Source organism: Salarias fasciatus, chromosome 3, assembly GCF_902148845.1.
Source record: "Salarias fasciatus chromosome 3, fSalaFa1.1, whole genome shotgun sequence".
Classification (NCBI taxonomy): domain Eukaryota; kingdom Metazoa; phylum Chordata; class Actinopteri; order Blenniiformes; family Blenniidae; genus Salarias; species Salarias fasciatus.
Window position 1 is genome coordinate 26,679,732 of NC_043747.1, and position 15,734 is coordinate 26,695,465.

Here is a 15,734-nt window from a genome sequence, read left to right on the forward strand (position 1 = left end):
AACTTTCAGTTCTAGCCTGCTGTACTGGAGGCCTTCAAATCATGAAACAATCACAGATTACATATATATGAGGTAAAAAATATAGTGGACAGTTGAATCAGTACATATTCATTAGAATGTGATTAAAACTATACATAAACAAGTGAATCTCAGCATAATGATTTAGAATGTGATTAATATAGTGGATACATGAGTGATCACAGCATAATGGTTAGAATGTCAATGCATTATACAACACAATGCCAAGCTGGCGAGCAAATTCAGACAGTGGAACGAAAACATGTGGAGGTGGTGCTGAACAAGCTACGACTAACAACCAGTGAGTTACCGTGCAGTTTAATTTAAAGATTCAAAGGTGAAGTAGAAGTAGTGAGAAGCTGCAGAGAAACTAAACCAAGCAGCGACTATGTGAAGACAGAAAGTGACATCATTATCATGATGTTGCAAGATTGTGACTCCAGGATTGTGTGTGTGTGTGTGTGTGTGTGTGTGTGTGTGTGTGTCTGTGTGTGTGTGTGTGTGTGTGTGTGTGTGTGTGTGTGTGTGTGTGTGTAAAGTCTGTTTTGAACTAAGTTCTGGTGTGTAATCAGACCTGGCAACTCGCTGTGTTTGTATTCCAGGACCAGCCGCTCCGGAGAGCTGGGTCACCTCCAAAACATTTCCTGGTGTACCAGTGTGGAGACAAGAGGAAGAAAAAGCAGGTGGAAGACTGAAAAGTTTTCCTGATTGTTCTTCTGATATAAAAGTTCCATTCTAACTCCACAGCATCAGTGTGAAATGTGCTCTGTGTCTCCAGGGGTCTCTGCTCCATCCTGACTGGACATGTGGAAAAACGTGAGTTTTAATGAGCGTCAATGTCTCACTGTGTCTCCATCTGTGGCATTTAACCCTTAAATGACAGATGGGAATGTTTTCTTCATATTTTCCTACTTGACAACTGACAACTCTTGATAGAAGTGAGTTAAAAAATATGAACCTTCAGTACTTAAACTTATTAAGGGAAGTTTTGTTCCATTTTGAGATTGTTTTTCTTTTTTCATTCGGGCTCTGTGAACGTTTAGTCTTGATACTACCTGCACGAACTCGACCCTTAGCCACTGACAACTGGTTTGTCCTGTTCCGGTGCAGTGAGGCAGATATGTTTCTATGTGTGTGTGTGTGTGTGTGTGTGTGTGTGTGTGTGTGTGTGTGTGTGTGTGTGAGTGAGAGAGACAGGTGGGAATCTTTAAGCATCTCGTTGCAATATCATTATATTATAAAACCGTTGTTGATGCATCTTTGATTTATGTCTATTGATGCACTTTTTCATAAAACATATTTCCTCTCAGATTCGTCCATATCTGAATCGTGATGCATCCAAGAATGACAAATTTCCCCCACTCTGGTGTGGATGAAGAGGAGGACGGATCAGAGTGTGAGGACAGGTCAGAGACGTCAGCTGCTGTTCTTTCTTCTTGTTTCCCTCAAAGTAAAGAGTCAGTTGAAATGTTTGCCGTCATGTCTGGAAGTTCTCTCAGCGTTCCTCTACAGGTTGGACATGTTTGTCTCAGGGTCTCATGAATGTGTGTAAACTGTTAGAACCTCCCTGATCTGTCAATGAGCCAACACAACATTCTGACCTCCTGTCTAACTCCCACTGGGCTGTGTGGGTCTGACCTTTGACTTGTGTCATGGTTCATCTAATTACAAACGCTGTGTTTACAATGAACTCACTGAACCATGAAAACTGTCAATAGTTTCTGAAGCATCAGATTCCACTCTCAGGTTGTCTGTGAAGAGTGACCGGTCCAAAGGTGTTGTACCACTCTTCAGTGGTGAACCTGGACCTCTCGACTCAAGGTGAGGAACTGTCTCTCTTTCATTTCAGAGTTCAAGATTTTTTCCACCTCATACACCATCAGTGTCACAGTCTGTGTCAGACATTAAGTGTAACTGTACTGAAACTGCACAAAATGAAGTTTATCGTTTTCTGTAGAGCACAGAAAATTCTTTAAACATCAGACCTCTTTAAAACCATTAAATCATCCTTTTGTTTCAAAATGGTATTCAGGCCGGGGGTCGTGGCTCTGCTGATGTCCAGTCTGGCTCCGTGGATCAGGGGTTCTTTCAACAGTGTAGAGAGTCGGCTTTCAGGCAAAATAAGGCCCAGCATTTAAATACACTCTGGTAAAATTGAGGCAGCCCCTTGAGATTTAGAAATTTGGGATCTGTCTTCAGTTGGACTTAAGTGAAATGGGAAAAACAATGAGCAAATCAAAATGAATTAATAAATGAGCTTTGGATAGTGAGGTGGTGGATGCTCCAGGTATAAACACATCAGGATGTTGCCTCCTGTCTCCTCCTGTCTCCTGTTCTACTTTTGGAAAACCTAGGAAGGCCAGCTCTCTGAGAACCAAGTGTTCTCCTGGGGCAATATGGGACTAACAGCTCTTCAAGATATCATGGGGCCTGGTTGTGAAAAGCTTTATATGGGAACAGAAGCTAAAATTGAGGTGATGTGATCTCTTCTGCTGGTTGTTGTCAGAAATCTCGCTGCAGCATTTGAATTCAGTTGAAGACTTTTGAGGCATTTGTTGGGTTTGGGTAGTTGGGACTGCTCGTTTTGCCTTACTCATGGCACAGTGTTGTTACTGCCCCTCAATTGCCCCGGGGGGTGGCTCTGGGCCCCTCATATCTGGGCCCTTGGCTCTGCCTGCCCTGGGTGTCCAGTGCCGAGTGGGGTCGGCGCCTGCCGGTCTTGGTTCTGTGGGATCCTGTGGACTCAAATTGGTCGTTGTTATATAAATGATCACAAAGCTGATTTACAACAAATTTCTCTAGGATTTCAGAAATAAAGTGGATAGTGGCCTGTAACTTGTCAAAACACTGGGAAAAAGGGTGGGCTTTTTGAGGACAGGTTTAATAGCAGCAACCTTAAAGGCCTGTGGAACATACCCTGTTACTAAAGATAAGTTGAGCTGATCTAATATTAATGTACTGACGGGGAAAATGTTGAGATTGAATCCAATGTGCAAGTTGTTGTTTTAGATGAGGCTGTGATTGAGCATAACTCAGGGAGTTCAATAGGATGGAAGCTGAATAGTTGTAAGTCAAGTTCTACTAAAAGATCTGAAGATGTGTTTGATAGGGATGTGACCACCTTGAGGGTTTGTCAGCCTGGCTAAAGTGCTAAAGAGAAACTTGGGGGTGTTCTTGTTGAGCTCTGCTACTCAACAATCTGTTTCATTAGAAAATCAGAGCTGGCACTCTGGATCTCTCTGCTCTGAAAATGTCTGGCAGCTAATAAGTTAAGGTCCAGCTCCAATATTCTGAAGCAGCATGAGAGTTGAAGCTGGATCTTGGTGTCTTTGCTGTGTGTTGTGTTGCTCAGAGTAAATGTTGCTTGGTGTCCACAGAGAGAAGAAGAGCAGTGATGTCTGTGAGGAGCAGCCAGAAAGATCCAGAAGCGTCGCTGCACCAAGTAAGAGTGGACATGTGTCTGCTGAGGGACTGGTTTGTCTTCACTGGACTTGTTGTTGTGTTGTAGAGTCATGAAAGCTTGTTGTTTGTGTGCAGTTTGATTGTTGTTGTTGTCTTTGAGCAGGTGTTGGTCTGCAGCAGCTTCTCGAAGAACATAAGAAGAGTCTGAGGAGGAGATGTGAACGTGTGACTGAAGGAAGTGATGAAGCAGGAGGAGGAAGCCTCCTCAACAGGATCTACACTGAGCTCCACATCACAGAGGGACTCAGTGAGGATCTTCAGAGGGAACCTGAGCTGAAGCAGTTGGAGACAGCTTCCAGGAAGGAGAGCCTCCATCACACTGCCATCAGGGTTCAGGACATCTTCAAAGTCTCGGCCCAGCAGCTCAGACACATCCGAGTGGTTCTGACCAGCGGCGTGGCCGGCAGTGGAAAAACCTTCTCGGTGCTCAAGTTCAGTCTGGACTGGGCCGAGGGCCTGGAGAACCAGGATGTCAGTGTGCTGGTGGTGCTCTCCTTCAGGGAGCTGAACCTGCTGGGAGAGCGGCCGTACAGCCTCCTCTCACTGCTGGGTGTTTTCCATCCCACGCTCCAGAAGCTGACGGCAGAGGAGCTGGCTGTCTGCAAGCTGCTCTTCATCTTGGACGGCCTGGATGAAAGCAGACTTTCTCTGGACTTCAGCAGCAGCCGGCGGCTGCTTGACGTCTCCCAGCAGTCTTCAGTCAGCCTGCTGCTCACTAACCTCATCCGGGGAGATCTGCTGCCCTCGGCTCGGGTCTGGATCACTTCCCGACCGGCGGCGGCCCATCAGATCCCTCCAACATGTGTGGACAGACTGACAGAAGTGCGAGGCTTCACTGACGCCCAGAAGGAGGAGTACTTCAGGAGGAGGCTGAGTGATGAGGAGCTGAGCAGCAGAATCATCTCCCACATCCAGACCTCCAGGAGCCTCCACATCATGTGTGGAATCCCAGTCTTCTGCTGGATCACTGCTACAGTTCTGGAGCACATGTTGAGCAGCGAGCAGAGAGGAGAGCTGCCCCAGACCCTGACTGACATGTACTCCCACTTTGTGCTGGTTCAGACACACAGGAAGAAGCTCAAGTACCATGAAGGACCTGAGACGGGTCCACAGGAGCTGACGGAGGCTGACAGGGAGCTTCTTCTGAAGCTGGGCAGGATGGCCTTGAAACATCTGGAGAAAGGAAACATGGTGTTCTACCAAGAAGACCTGGAGCAGGGTGGTCTGGATGTGACTGAGGCCTCACTGTTCTCTGGAATCTGTTCTCAGATCTTGAAAAGAGAGTCTGTGATCTTCCAGAAAGCTGTCTACAGCTTCACACATCTGAGTGTTCAAGAGTTTCTGGCTGCAGTCTTCATGTTCCACTGTTTCACCAGCAGGAAGACGGATGGACTGAAGACCTTCATCGGAGAGGTTCATGCCTCCATTTCTCTTGATGATTTCCTGAAAACTGTCCTTCAGAAATCCCTCAGAAGTCAGAATGGGCGCCTGGACCTGTTTGTCCGCTTCCTTCATGGCCTCTCTCTGAAATCCAACCAGAGACTCTTAGAGGGTCTGCTGGGTCAGACAGAGATCAGTCCAGAAACCATCCAGAGAGTCATCAAGAACCTGAAGGAGATCAACGTTTATCAAATGTCTCCTGACAGAAGCATCAACATCTTCCACTGTCTGATGGAGATGAAGGACCTCTCAGTACATCAGGAGATCCAAGAGTTCCTGATGTCAGAGAACAGATCAGAGAAGAAACTCTCTGAGATCCACTGCTCAGCTCTGGCCTACATGCTGCAGATGTCAGACCAGGTCCTGGAGGAGTTGGATCTGAACAAGTACAACTCCTCTGAGGAGGGACGACGGCGACTGATCCCAGCTGTGAGGGACTGCAGGAAGTTTCGGTGAGTCCACATCTCCTGATCAGTATCCCAGTGATGTTTGTAGGAAGTACTTCCTGTAGTTACTCTGTGGAGATATTCCTCAATGATCCATCATGAAGAAACTCCAGCTGCAACAAATGATGATTTGAACATCAACTGGTCAGATTATAGAGCACAAAACATGAAATTGTTCTTATTCAGCTATTAAAATGACTACTTGTTATTATATAGTTTCAATTGCTCACTTATTTGCCCAAGGGAGCTCTCTAAAGGTGCACGCAGCCACCTCCGTAGGGGGGCTGGGCGCTCCCTTAGCGATAGGCTGAGGAGCTCAGTCACCAGAGAGGAGCTCGGAGTAGAGCCGCTACTCCTCCACGTCCAGAGGAACCAGCTGAGGTGGCTCAGGCATCTGTTTAGGATGCCTCCAGGATGCCTCCCTTGGGAGATATTGCGGGCATGTCCCACTGGTAGGAGACCCCGGGGAAGACCTAGGACACACTGGAGAGACTATGTCTCGCGGCTGGGAAGAAGTGTCTGGGGACAGGGAAGTCTGGGCATCCCTGCTGAGACTGCTGCCCTCGCAACCCAGCCCCGGATAAGTGGTCGAAACTTGATGGATCGATGGATTTATTTAATGAAAATTAAACTGACAGTATGTCATTAAAAAATGTTTTCAATTTGCTGTTAGAAACTAAACTCAATGTTTACCCTCGGAGACTAGTAGTTTCAAGTATTTCCATAATCTCAAGCTGTCAGCTTTCTTTTTCCAATTAGATTCATTGTGGTCTGTAATTCTTCAAATATATTTCAAGTTTTAATAGACATTTTTTGATGGAATATCAGGCACAACATATTTGCACCATGAATATGCAGTGTTCTACTTCACCAGTATCATAATCAAGTAGTTTGTACATGTTCAGTCCACTTTTGGAACTCAACAGCAGCTGAAGACACTTTCTATCCTTCAGTTAAGTGCAAAACTATGACAGCTGTTCAGTCACTCAGACCTCTGACAGATGTTCACAAACTGTTTGTTTTTCAAGCAGCATGACATCCAACCCCGCTCCACACCTCAACCTCAACATTTAGAACCCAGGACATGATCAAAACACCTGGGACTCAGTGTTCTCTCCTTCATGTGAACATGAAGCCAAAGTCAAACCAGAGAAGATGAGGTGAAGCCCTGATGTCAAGCAAGAGGAATCCAACAAAGAGTCCTTTCTCACAGCAACTTCCTGTCTCATTTTAGAGCTTATCGCTGTCACCTCTCTGATTCTGAGTATGAGGTGATCTCCTCAACTCTGAAGTCTGACCACTCCCTTCTGAAATGTCTGGACCTGAGTGACAACACCCTGGAGGACTCATCAGTGAAGATTGTGTGTGCTGGACTGAAGAGTCCAAACTGTAAACTGGAGACTCTGAGGTCAGTTCACTGTCTGAAGTCAGAGTCTGTAGGAGTCAAATCACTGAGAGTTGAGGGGGAGTGTGTGTGTGTGTGTGTGTGTGTGTGTGTGTGTGTGTGTGTGTGTGTGTGTGTGTGTGTGTGTGTGTGTGTGTGTGTGTGTGTTCTTTTGAGAGTATCAGGCATACACAATCTGAAGTTCCTCTATGAAGTTGACACTTCAGCACCATGGACAGCACCACGTTTACTCCACCGTGTGTGTTGCAAAATATTGTCGCATTCAAAATAGTTCCTGAATGAAGTTGATTCTTCAGAACCATGGTCAGGGCTGTGTTTGGTGTGTGTGCGTGTGTGTGTGTGTGTGTGTGTGTGTGTGTGTGTGTGTGTGTGTGTGTATGTGTTTGTGTTTGTGTGCACGCGGGCGCACCATGGCAGTTACTATAGCATGCCCTCAACAGTAAAACGACTGATACATTCCGATCTCAGACAGGATCCTTCACCGCATTCAAAGCATATTCTACTGTGTGTCATCATGTGTAATGTAGCGCTCTTCTTTAACAGCGCAGTGCAGGGTGGCGAATGGTCATGCAGGTTGTACAGTGGTAATTTCGACAAGCACAATGCAAAGAAATGATTTGCGTTTTTGTTTACTGATCAGTTTGGTTTGCACCAAGGGGCAAACCAAACTGCACACCCGTGCGAGGGCTCGACAGATTCAACTTAGCACAGCAACAATTTCAAGCCAAAAAAGTATGCACAATGTGCACTGAAAGCTTGCCACTTCCCCCCACGTCTCGGCTCAGTCGATCCACGCCCGGTCTCGTGGAAATTTCGGTGACAGGTGTGCATGTCACCAAAACCTCGCAGGACGGTTTCCAGAGTGTTCGTGTTAGCCAGAAGGTGGTGCTTAAAACAATGCAAGCCAAATACCAGCATATTAATGAGGAATCCTAGAGACCAACCTCTGCAGAGCCAAGGACCACACCCAGTGGGGTGGGGAGTGGTGGCGTTTATGCTGTACCACCTAGATAAGTGTGCCTGGCGTCGCCTCGGAGGCAGAGACATGTATGTTATCCAGGGTTACTCCCCCCTGAGACCGCCCAAGATGTGGACACTGCTCTGGTGGAGCGGCAACACACACCTCATGGTAGAAAGCGGTTCACCACCTGATAAGAATGGTGAATGGCATCCATGTTCCAGTGGGATAAGCACTACCTGAAGAGAGCACAGCCTCCATCAGGGCCTCATAACAGACCAAAGGGTTCTTGAAGGTACGAATCTTGTGGTAGCATCAATCTAGCATCCCAGGAGTCTTATTGGGCACAAGGGTTCCTCTCTGTCTCAAGAACGCTTTATGTTGAGCCATATTGTGTGAGCATTATAGGCTGAATAGACTGCAGACCCGGCAGCACCTCTGGTAAAAGGGCAACATTCGGATTCAAAGTGGCACCTGATAGGCCCTTCTCACTCACCACTCTGCTGAAAAGAGTTACTTGGGGCACAGCTGCAAATAATGTTTTGAAACTTTAAATCCATTAGGTGTATGTCATAATCTAATGTTTTGAAATTAACTTTTATTTTCCTCAAGGCATGTGCCAGCCGGTAGTTGGCCTTCCCTGGTACTTCTACTGGGTTCAATGGCATGTTGTAGTTTGATTGACATTCTATCAATACTCGTGGCATACCATTAAGAAGCCCCTGATTGGAATTTCTCGCACCCTTCTATTTAGCTTTAGAGGGGGTATTGTATGTGATAAAAAGGAATCTTGTTTTTCATGGCAATGAGTATTGGGTCAATGCTGGTGCAATGTCCTCTGTCCAATCTGTGGGTCCCTGAGACCACACCTTCTGGGGTACCTGTTTCAGCAGCTTTTCTACAAATTTTTGAGTGGACTATATTTGATGCTCCTGGAGAAGGGTCTTCCCATTTTTGCTTACAGCTAAAATGACAAAAAGCTTGATGATTGATTGATTGATTGAAGGGCAGATATCATCTGGTATCTTTTGACCAATCATAGCTTGTTACAAAACAACAATTGAAAAAACACATACATTTTCACTGTAATTTTGGTGAAAAAAGATGGTTTTAGCCAAAGTTAGATGGTGATAAGGCAAGACATCTCAATATAGATATTTTGGAATGATTTGGGCAAGCCATCCTTGAACCTTGAGGCCATCTTTTTCAAAAATCAGCCATCCCAAAGATGTATGAATGGCTCGTTGTCTAATACTGTGCTTCAACTTCAAACTTTGTCCTCTAAGGTCACTTGTTTCCCTCTTCACTCAGTTTGAGGAGCTGCTGCATGTCAGAGATCAGCTGTTCTTCTGTGGTCTCAGCTCTGATGTCCAACCCCTCCCTCCAGAAACATCTCCAACATCTGGACCTGAGTTGGAACCCTTTGCAGGATTCAGGAGTTGAGCAGCTGTGTGGTTTTCTGCAGAGTCCACTCTGTCATCTGCAGACTCTGAGGTCAGACTCCATGTTTGAGTGTGTTTCAGTAAAGTAGTGTTGACACTAAAGGTCAGACATCAGGCTGATCTGAGAGTGATCCACACTGAGGATCTCCAGGAGAAATGGAGCTTCTTCTCTGGTCTTTAGTCCTGTGATTGTGGCAGAGCCGTGTGCAGCTCCACATTTCAAAGCTTGCTAGAAGAAGAAAGGAGCTGCAGTGGATCATTGACTGTGAACCTCTGACACGCTCCATGTTGACCTTCAGCTTTCAAAGCAGGCTGATCTCTCCTGGATCAAGCTGTCACTGATCTCCCAGCTGGAGCTCCAAACTCTCAGCAATTCTGCAAACTCTGGACTTGTTGGCTTTCTGTCCAGTAACCTTGGCTGTTGACATGTCCTCCACTGGACTCTGCTTCTGTTTGATGTTCACATCAATTCAGCTCTTAGACTGAAGTGAGCAGATATTTAACATAAATCTAGTAGAGATCCTGGCTGAAGGCAGGAGAGATTCCAGACTGAAGCAGAAAGAATTCCTGTAGATTTTAAAGTCCATAAAAGCGTTCTGCAATGCTCCTTTTGGAAGGATGCAGCAAAAAAACCTTACCTTGGACGACTGTCTGATTTGAATCTGATTTAAAAGAGACAAAAACATTTGTGAAATTAGAGCAAACAACCAAGCGGACAAAGCGAAAACTGTGCTGGCAGCCATCTTGGTCATTCAGGTCTCATCCAGTAATCAAACAGCTTGAATTAAAGGTGCTGCAGGCAGGATTTTGCTAGTCAATGCTAATTTTTCTCTGTTTTCTTTGGATTAAATGTTAGAGTATCCATTGATAATCCTTTAGGAGTGTAGCATAATTGCACTACTGCGAAGACGCAGCATTTACATCTGTCTCTGTTCTGAGCTGAAAAGGAATCTCGACAGCTCCAGGTATCTTTGACCAATCAGAAGAGCCCATGAGGCTCTAACCGTGATTGGTCGAGGGGCGTTCGTCATACGTTCTTGTGGGAGGGGCTTAACTTGCGTAAGGGCATGATGTCAGAGAAAACAGGACAGGATTGGCTGTGCTGGCTTTCAAATCACCATCTTCGATGGGTCAAATTGCCATCTTGCTTAGGTAACCCTAAGCAAGATGGCGGAGATGCCGAATCCTGCCTACAGCACCTTTAAGAGTTGTCCAGTCAGAGTAAACTTTGCTTTGTTTCCTGGTGTTTGTTGTTAAACTCAGCTCATGTGTGTCCATGAAAAAGAGCAGAAGTCCTCGGTGTGTAGCTGCTGTGTGAGCTGGAGATCTGAGATGTGTGTGAAAAGAGCTCTTCTCCTCCTGTTGGCTTCAGCTGTTTGGACTTTACATTTCTAAACTCTTCCAGTCTGAACCTTCTTCAGCTCTCAATGACTTCAACATCAAACTTTTGTCCTCCAATCTCACTTCTTTCTCTCTTTATTCAGGTTGAAGGAATGCTGGTTGTCAGATATCAGCTGTTCTTCTGTGGCCTCAGCTCTAAAGTCCAACCCCTCCCTCCTGAAACATCTGGACCTGAGTTGGAACCCTCTGCAGGATTCAGGAGTTGAGCAGCTGTGTGGTTTTCTAGAGAGCCCACTCTGTTGTTTGCAGACTTTGAGGTCAGCTGACTGTCTGTTCCTGTTGTAGAAGGAGAAATGTTTGTTAGCAGCTGTGATCTGAGACTCTGATCCAGCAGGGTGATGGGATTTCAACTTCGTGAATTTGGCTATCAGTAATAATTAATGATTATCAAAGATTATCTATGTGCGTTCTGCGTTGTACGAGGGGGGACCCAAAAGTTTCCGGACTGATTCTATTAATAAAAAAATACAATGAATTTCCGACTTTGGCCGCTAGATGTCGCTACAGGATAGCCTCATGCATAACTGTGCCAGGTTTGGTCTTCCCCCGTGATGCGGTCAGCTGACAGTCACTGTTTGTGTTGACAGAGTGACACCCCGCTCTTCGATTTTTCAAGATGGCGGATATCCACGGATATGCGCTCTGTCAAAACATTTTGTTTTTTATTGGGAAAACAGCGGCAGAAACACTCACCATGTTGCAGACATTCTTTAAGAAGGATTCTTAGGGTGTCTGAGTGGTTTGGGCCCTTTAAGAGCGATCAGATTACATCACGAAGACCAGGCACGCAGAGGACAACAATCCACTTACAGAACAGAGGAAAACGTCACAAAAACTGAAGAAGACGTCCTGGTAGATCCACGCAGGACTTTTGATGACATTGCAGATCTGATGGGAGTATTGTAGAGATCCAGACAGATGATCCTCAGGCGGTTATTAGAAGCAGGGAGACGAAGGCACCCGGAAATGGCCGCATCGTAGCTGACAGCAGACCACAGGACGCCCCGTTACGCACAGAAATAGCACCAAATGTTGTGCGTAAAGCATATTTTTGGACTAAAACCGCGACCAGCCAGCCTCCCCACCGCCATATTCCCCTGGTCTGGCCCCAGGCGACTGCTTTTTGTTGTCAAAGGTGAAACTGGAGCGGCAGCGGAAAGGTAAGACAGGCATACAGGCGGGGGAGGGGAAATCGAAGTTCTATCTTTCCGGCACAGTTACGCACGGTCATGGCGACTCTTCTGAACAGTGAAAATCTCGGGTGCAGCGTTGTATTCAAGCCAAAGGAGAGGATTTTGAAGGTGACAGTTTCAAATAATTGCGAAGATTAAAAAATAAAAAGTTATAACTACAGTCCGGGAACTTTTGGGTCCACCCTCGTACATGGCCTCAAAGGAGAAGGTCTTCAATTACACATGTGATGTTGTGGTGTGCTGGGTGTAGGATTAAGCATCACAGTTCAGTATTAAAGATGAAATCAAATCAAAACTTATTTCCAAAACACTTTTCAAATTAAAAAACAACACAAAGTGCTTTACAGTTTTAAATACAAAAAAAAAAAAAAAAAAATCTGGAAAGTTATAAAAATTAAAACATAGTCACACCTTTAGCATTATCGCACACAAAAATTATGCTGTCAGCTAAAAACCTGGTTTAAACGACGTGTTATTGAAAATACCAACAGTCTCTGTGGTCCTGAGTTTCTCCAGCCGGCTGTTCCAAAGGCCGGGGCCTTCGTGGCTCCGGGCCACCTAACTGTTGGTCTTGGTTCTGGCTTTTGGGATGCACAGTCGGGCAAACTCAGGCTTGGGTGATCATCTGCTTACACACTCTTGAAGAAATCCTCAGTTTATCAACCAGGAAAAAAATATCACAATTAATCAACACTGGGGCTGTCACGACATCAAATTTTCTCTTCACGATTATCATGGGCAAAAAATATCACGATAACGATATTATCACAATATCAGCAAAAATTTAACTAATAATGGTACAAACATTCAGATTCATCTTTAATTTTATTTTTGTTTGTTTTCTCTCTTTTCCCAGATGAATTACATTCAGAATACCTGTCAAATGAGGTGTTGAAACAATATGAGAACAGTAACTGTACAACTGCATACAGAAAGTGTAGTTACACTCAACTAATTAAAATCTGATGTACTGATGAACAGAGGATCCACAGCAGAGGCGTAATTTACGTAGGGTTGGTGGGTTATGAAAACCCTCGGGCCCTGTTGGGGTGAAATCCTGTACCACCACCACACTGCAGAGGATTTTTGTTTGTTTGTTTGTTTAACTCCGAGGCGGAATGAGCGCAGCAGCTGCTTCTCTCCAGCCAGAGGCGCCGCTACTGGCTAGGGCCCCGAGCTGAAGGGGGCCCCGAGGGACGGCTGGCATCAGTCAGTTTCAATGACAAATTTAAGGCGCTACACTCGATGCTGCAACGGTAATGTGTCGAAAATCCCCTTTTCTGAGTACTCACCGATTAGTTGCTAGAAGGGGGCCGGCGGAGAAGACGGCGGATATCAGCGACACAACTTGAAACCCACCGGACACATTACAATGACACGTCTGGAGCCTACCTAATGGGGCCCCACTGCTACCCAGCTTGCATCAACGTGCAGTCAGTGTTGCTAAACACTCGCTGTCGTTGTCGGCCACCGCCGACATGTTTAGTTCACTCGTGACGCTTGGTAACTGGGAGCCACGCTAGCTAGGAGCCGAGCTGCTACCGCTGCTCTGTTGTGTTTATATGTGAGGGGAGGGGGAGGGGGGGCTGCAGGAGGGAGACGAAGCAGGGCGGAAGAACAGGAGCGGATTTTGAAAATACACTTCAACACATTTCAAGTGGCACTAGATCCTCTTTACGATATTATTATGTGCGCATTTTGAACACGATATTGAAATTTCATTTTTTTAATACCACGATTATCGTCAATACCGGTTTACCGCGACAGCCCTAATCAACACACTATGAAAACAAACAGCCCAAATAGTTACCCTGTTCCAATGTCTTTGGAGAAAGAGGGCTGACCATCCCAGGGCCGGTCCAGGCTTCTCAGGCACCCTAGACGAACCCGAGACGAGCACACTGTGCGTGTGGGGGGGGGGGGGGGGGGGGGGGGGGGGGCTAACCCCTAACCCCTGTGAGGTACTGTTGCAGCAAATAGGCAGACACATGCAGTTTTAAAGTCATGCCAAATGAAACCGTTTCTTTCGTGTGACCACAAATCCAAACAAGTGAGGGAGTGGCCTGAGCTCAGCAGCAGCTGACTGGTGTGTGTGGACATGAGGAGGTGTGTGAATGTTGTGCTGACATGTGGATGATGTGTGTGATGAAGATCCACAACAACAGAACAGCTCATTGATCAGGATTCAGTAATGTGGAGCTGCTCATTTCTCCATCAACACATCTGATTGGTTCCTCCTCATTGATTCTGCTGCTTTCTCTCTTTATTCAGGTTGTGGAACTGCAGTTTGTCAAAGATCAGCTGTTCTTCTCTGGCCTCAGCTCTGAAGTCCAACCCCTCCCACCTGAAGGAGCTCGACCTGAGTCTCAACCATCTGCAGGATCCAGATGTGCAGCAGCTGGTTGATCTCCAGCAGAGTCCAGACTGCAGCCTGCAGACTCTGAGGTCAGTAGATGGTTGGAGTGAGTCCATGCTGCTTTCAGCAGGTTTGGACTAAACACAGTCAGTGTGAGAACAAAGGTCCAGTGTTTGACTCTCAGTGAGGCTGTGAGAGGAGAACGCTGAGCAGCTTCAGGATTGGACAGCAGAGGACACACGGTCAGCCAATCAGAGGAGCCACAGGCTTGTTGTGTTGGTGTGACAGTGGTGGTCCTTCATGAGCTCTGAGCTGCTGACTGCTGCTCTGAACAGGACTGAAGTCCTCACTGCTTCAGAGACTCTGATCATCTCCTCTCATCTCTCTGCAGGTGGTAGAAGAAGCCAGAAGATGTGCATTGTGGGAGTCCAGCATCGAACCAGGGTTCATCTGGATGTGACTCACTGGTTAACAGGAGAATTTCAAACTGGCTCCATGTTAAAAGGGTTGAAGACGACAGATGGTGTTTGACTTTTTATTTCTGAAAAATCAAAGTTGATTGTGCTATTCTATCTGAAATGAAGGTAAACATCTGGTCTTTTAAAAGAAGCGTTGCCATTCTCATTGGAAGCGTTTTGTATTCAAGGATCTTTTTTCTGCAGGATGAACGGTCTTTGCTCCACAGACTGTCTTTGCATTCTGGTTTCTCAAAGGTTCAGTCACGTAGTGAGCAACATTTAGAATGAAGTCCCTCAGTTCCCCAAGTGCGTCTATAGAGAAGAGAGATGCTCAGCTCATCCTTTTCCTGCACATTGAGCAGGACATTGGTTTGATTCTCTGGCACGTTTCCAGCCCTGGAGCAGTCCCCAAAGTGCTTTATATTGTTAATCACGTGCTCAGTCAGTCCAGGTTTGGTGATCCATGATCAGGAATGTCTCCAGAATAAAGCTCATGATGTGAGTCCATCACCTGAGGAGATTTAAATCAAGTGGGGATCAGAAGAGCCCCCTATTGGTGAAAATGAAACACTACATCTCAACTGAACGTCTTCACAGCAGCCCTGTATGTTCATGTGTGTGTGTGTTGAGAATTCCTAAATGATGTTGTGATGATCAACAGAGCGGTAAGTGAAAAAAATCCAGCCGAAGATGAGACACCCTGTGGTGAGGGAAGTGAGCTGCAGGAAGTTCATCAGAGCCAATAATTCCAGTCAAAAAGGTGGAATTGAGTGTGTCAGTGTGTTAAAATCTGCAGAGGAGTTGACGTGACTGGATGAGAAGTTGGACAGATTGATCCTACAGGTTGAATTCCAGCCTGTTTGAATCTTGAACCCAGAGAGCATTTATCCTCCGTTTGGTCAGCAGGCTGATCACAGAGCAACATGACAGTTTAATCCAAAAGGAGGAGAAGACATTAATACATGTAACTTTCCTGACACCAAAGCTTTTTCAGTTGAAGTGCAGCTCCAACAGGGCCTCAGCAGCCCCCCTGCAGGGCCCTCACTACATGTTGGAGCCACTGACCCCGGGGACAGCAGACATATTTCTGTTTCAAATGAGCTTCTGGAAAAGTTTTCTGAATATTCTATTAAGCGTTCATGCTGTTCAAGATGA

General features: G+C 46.0%; 1 protein-coding gene and 1 long non-coding RNA gene across 2 annotated transcripts in view; both read left to right on the forward strand.

Annotated features, from left to right (window-relative positions):
• Positions 1–15,734, forward strand: part of LOC115380944 (NACHT, LRR and PYD domains-containing protein 14-like) — a 148,769-nt gene that overhangs the window by 97,371 nt on the left and 35,664 nt on the right. The window contains exons 6-9 of the mRNA XM_030082261.1: positions 3,581–5,372; positions 9,041–9,223; positions 10,656–10,829; positions 14,037–14,210. Coding sequence (XP_029938121.1) covers positions 3,581–5,372; positions 9,041–9,223; positions 10,656–10,829; positions 14,037–14,210 — 2,323 coding nt within the window. The remainder of the gene's footprint in view (positions 1–3,580; positions 5,373–9,040; positions 9,224–10,655; positions 10,830–14,036; positions 14,211–15,734) is intronic.
• Positions 645–3,452, forward strand: LOC115381831 (uncharacterized). The gene is made up of 4 exons (XR_003930466.1): positions 645–834; positions 1,329–1,424; positions 1,765–1,839; positions 3,396–3,452. It is a non-coding gene; the product is annotated as an uncharacterized LOC115381831 (long non-coding RNA).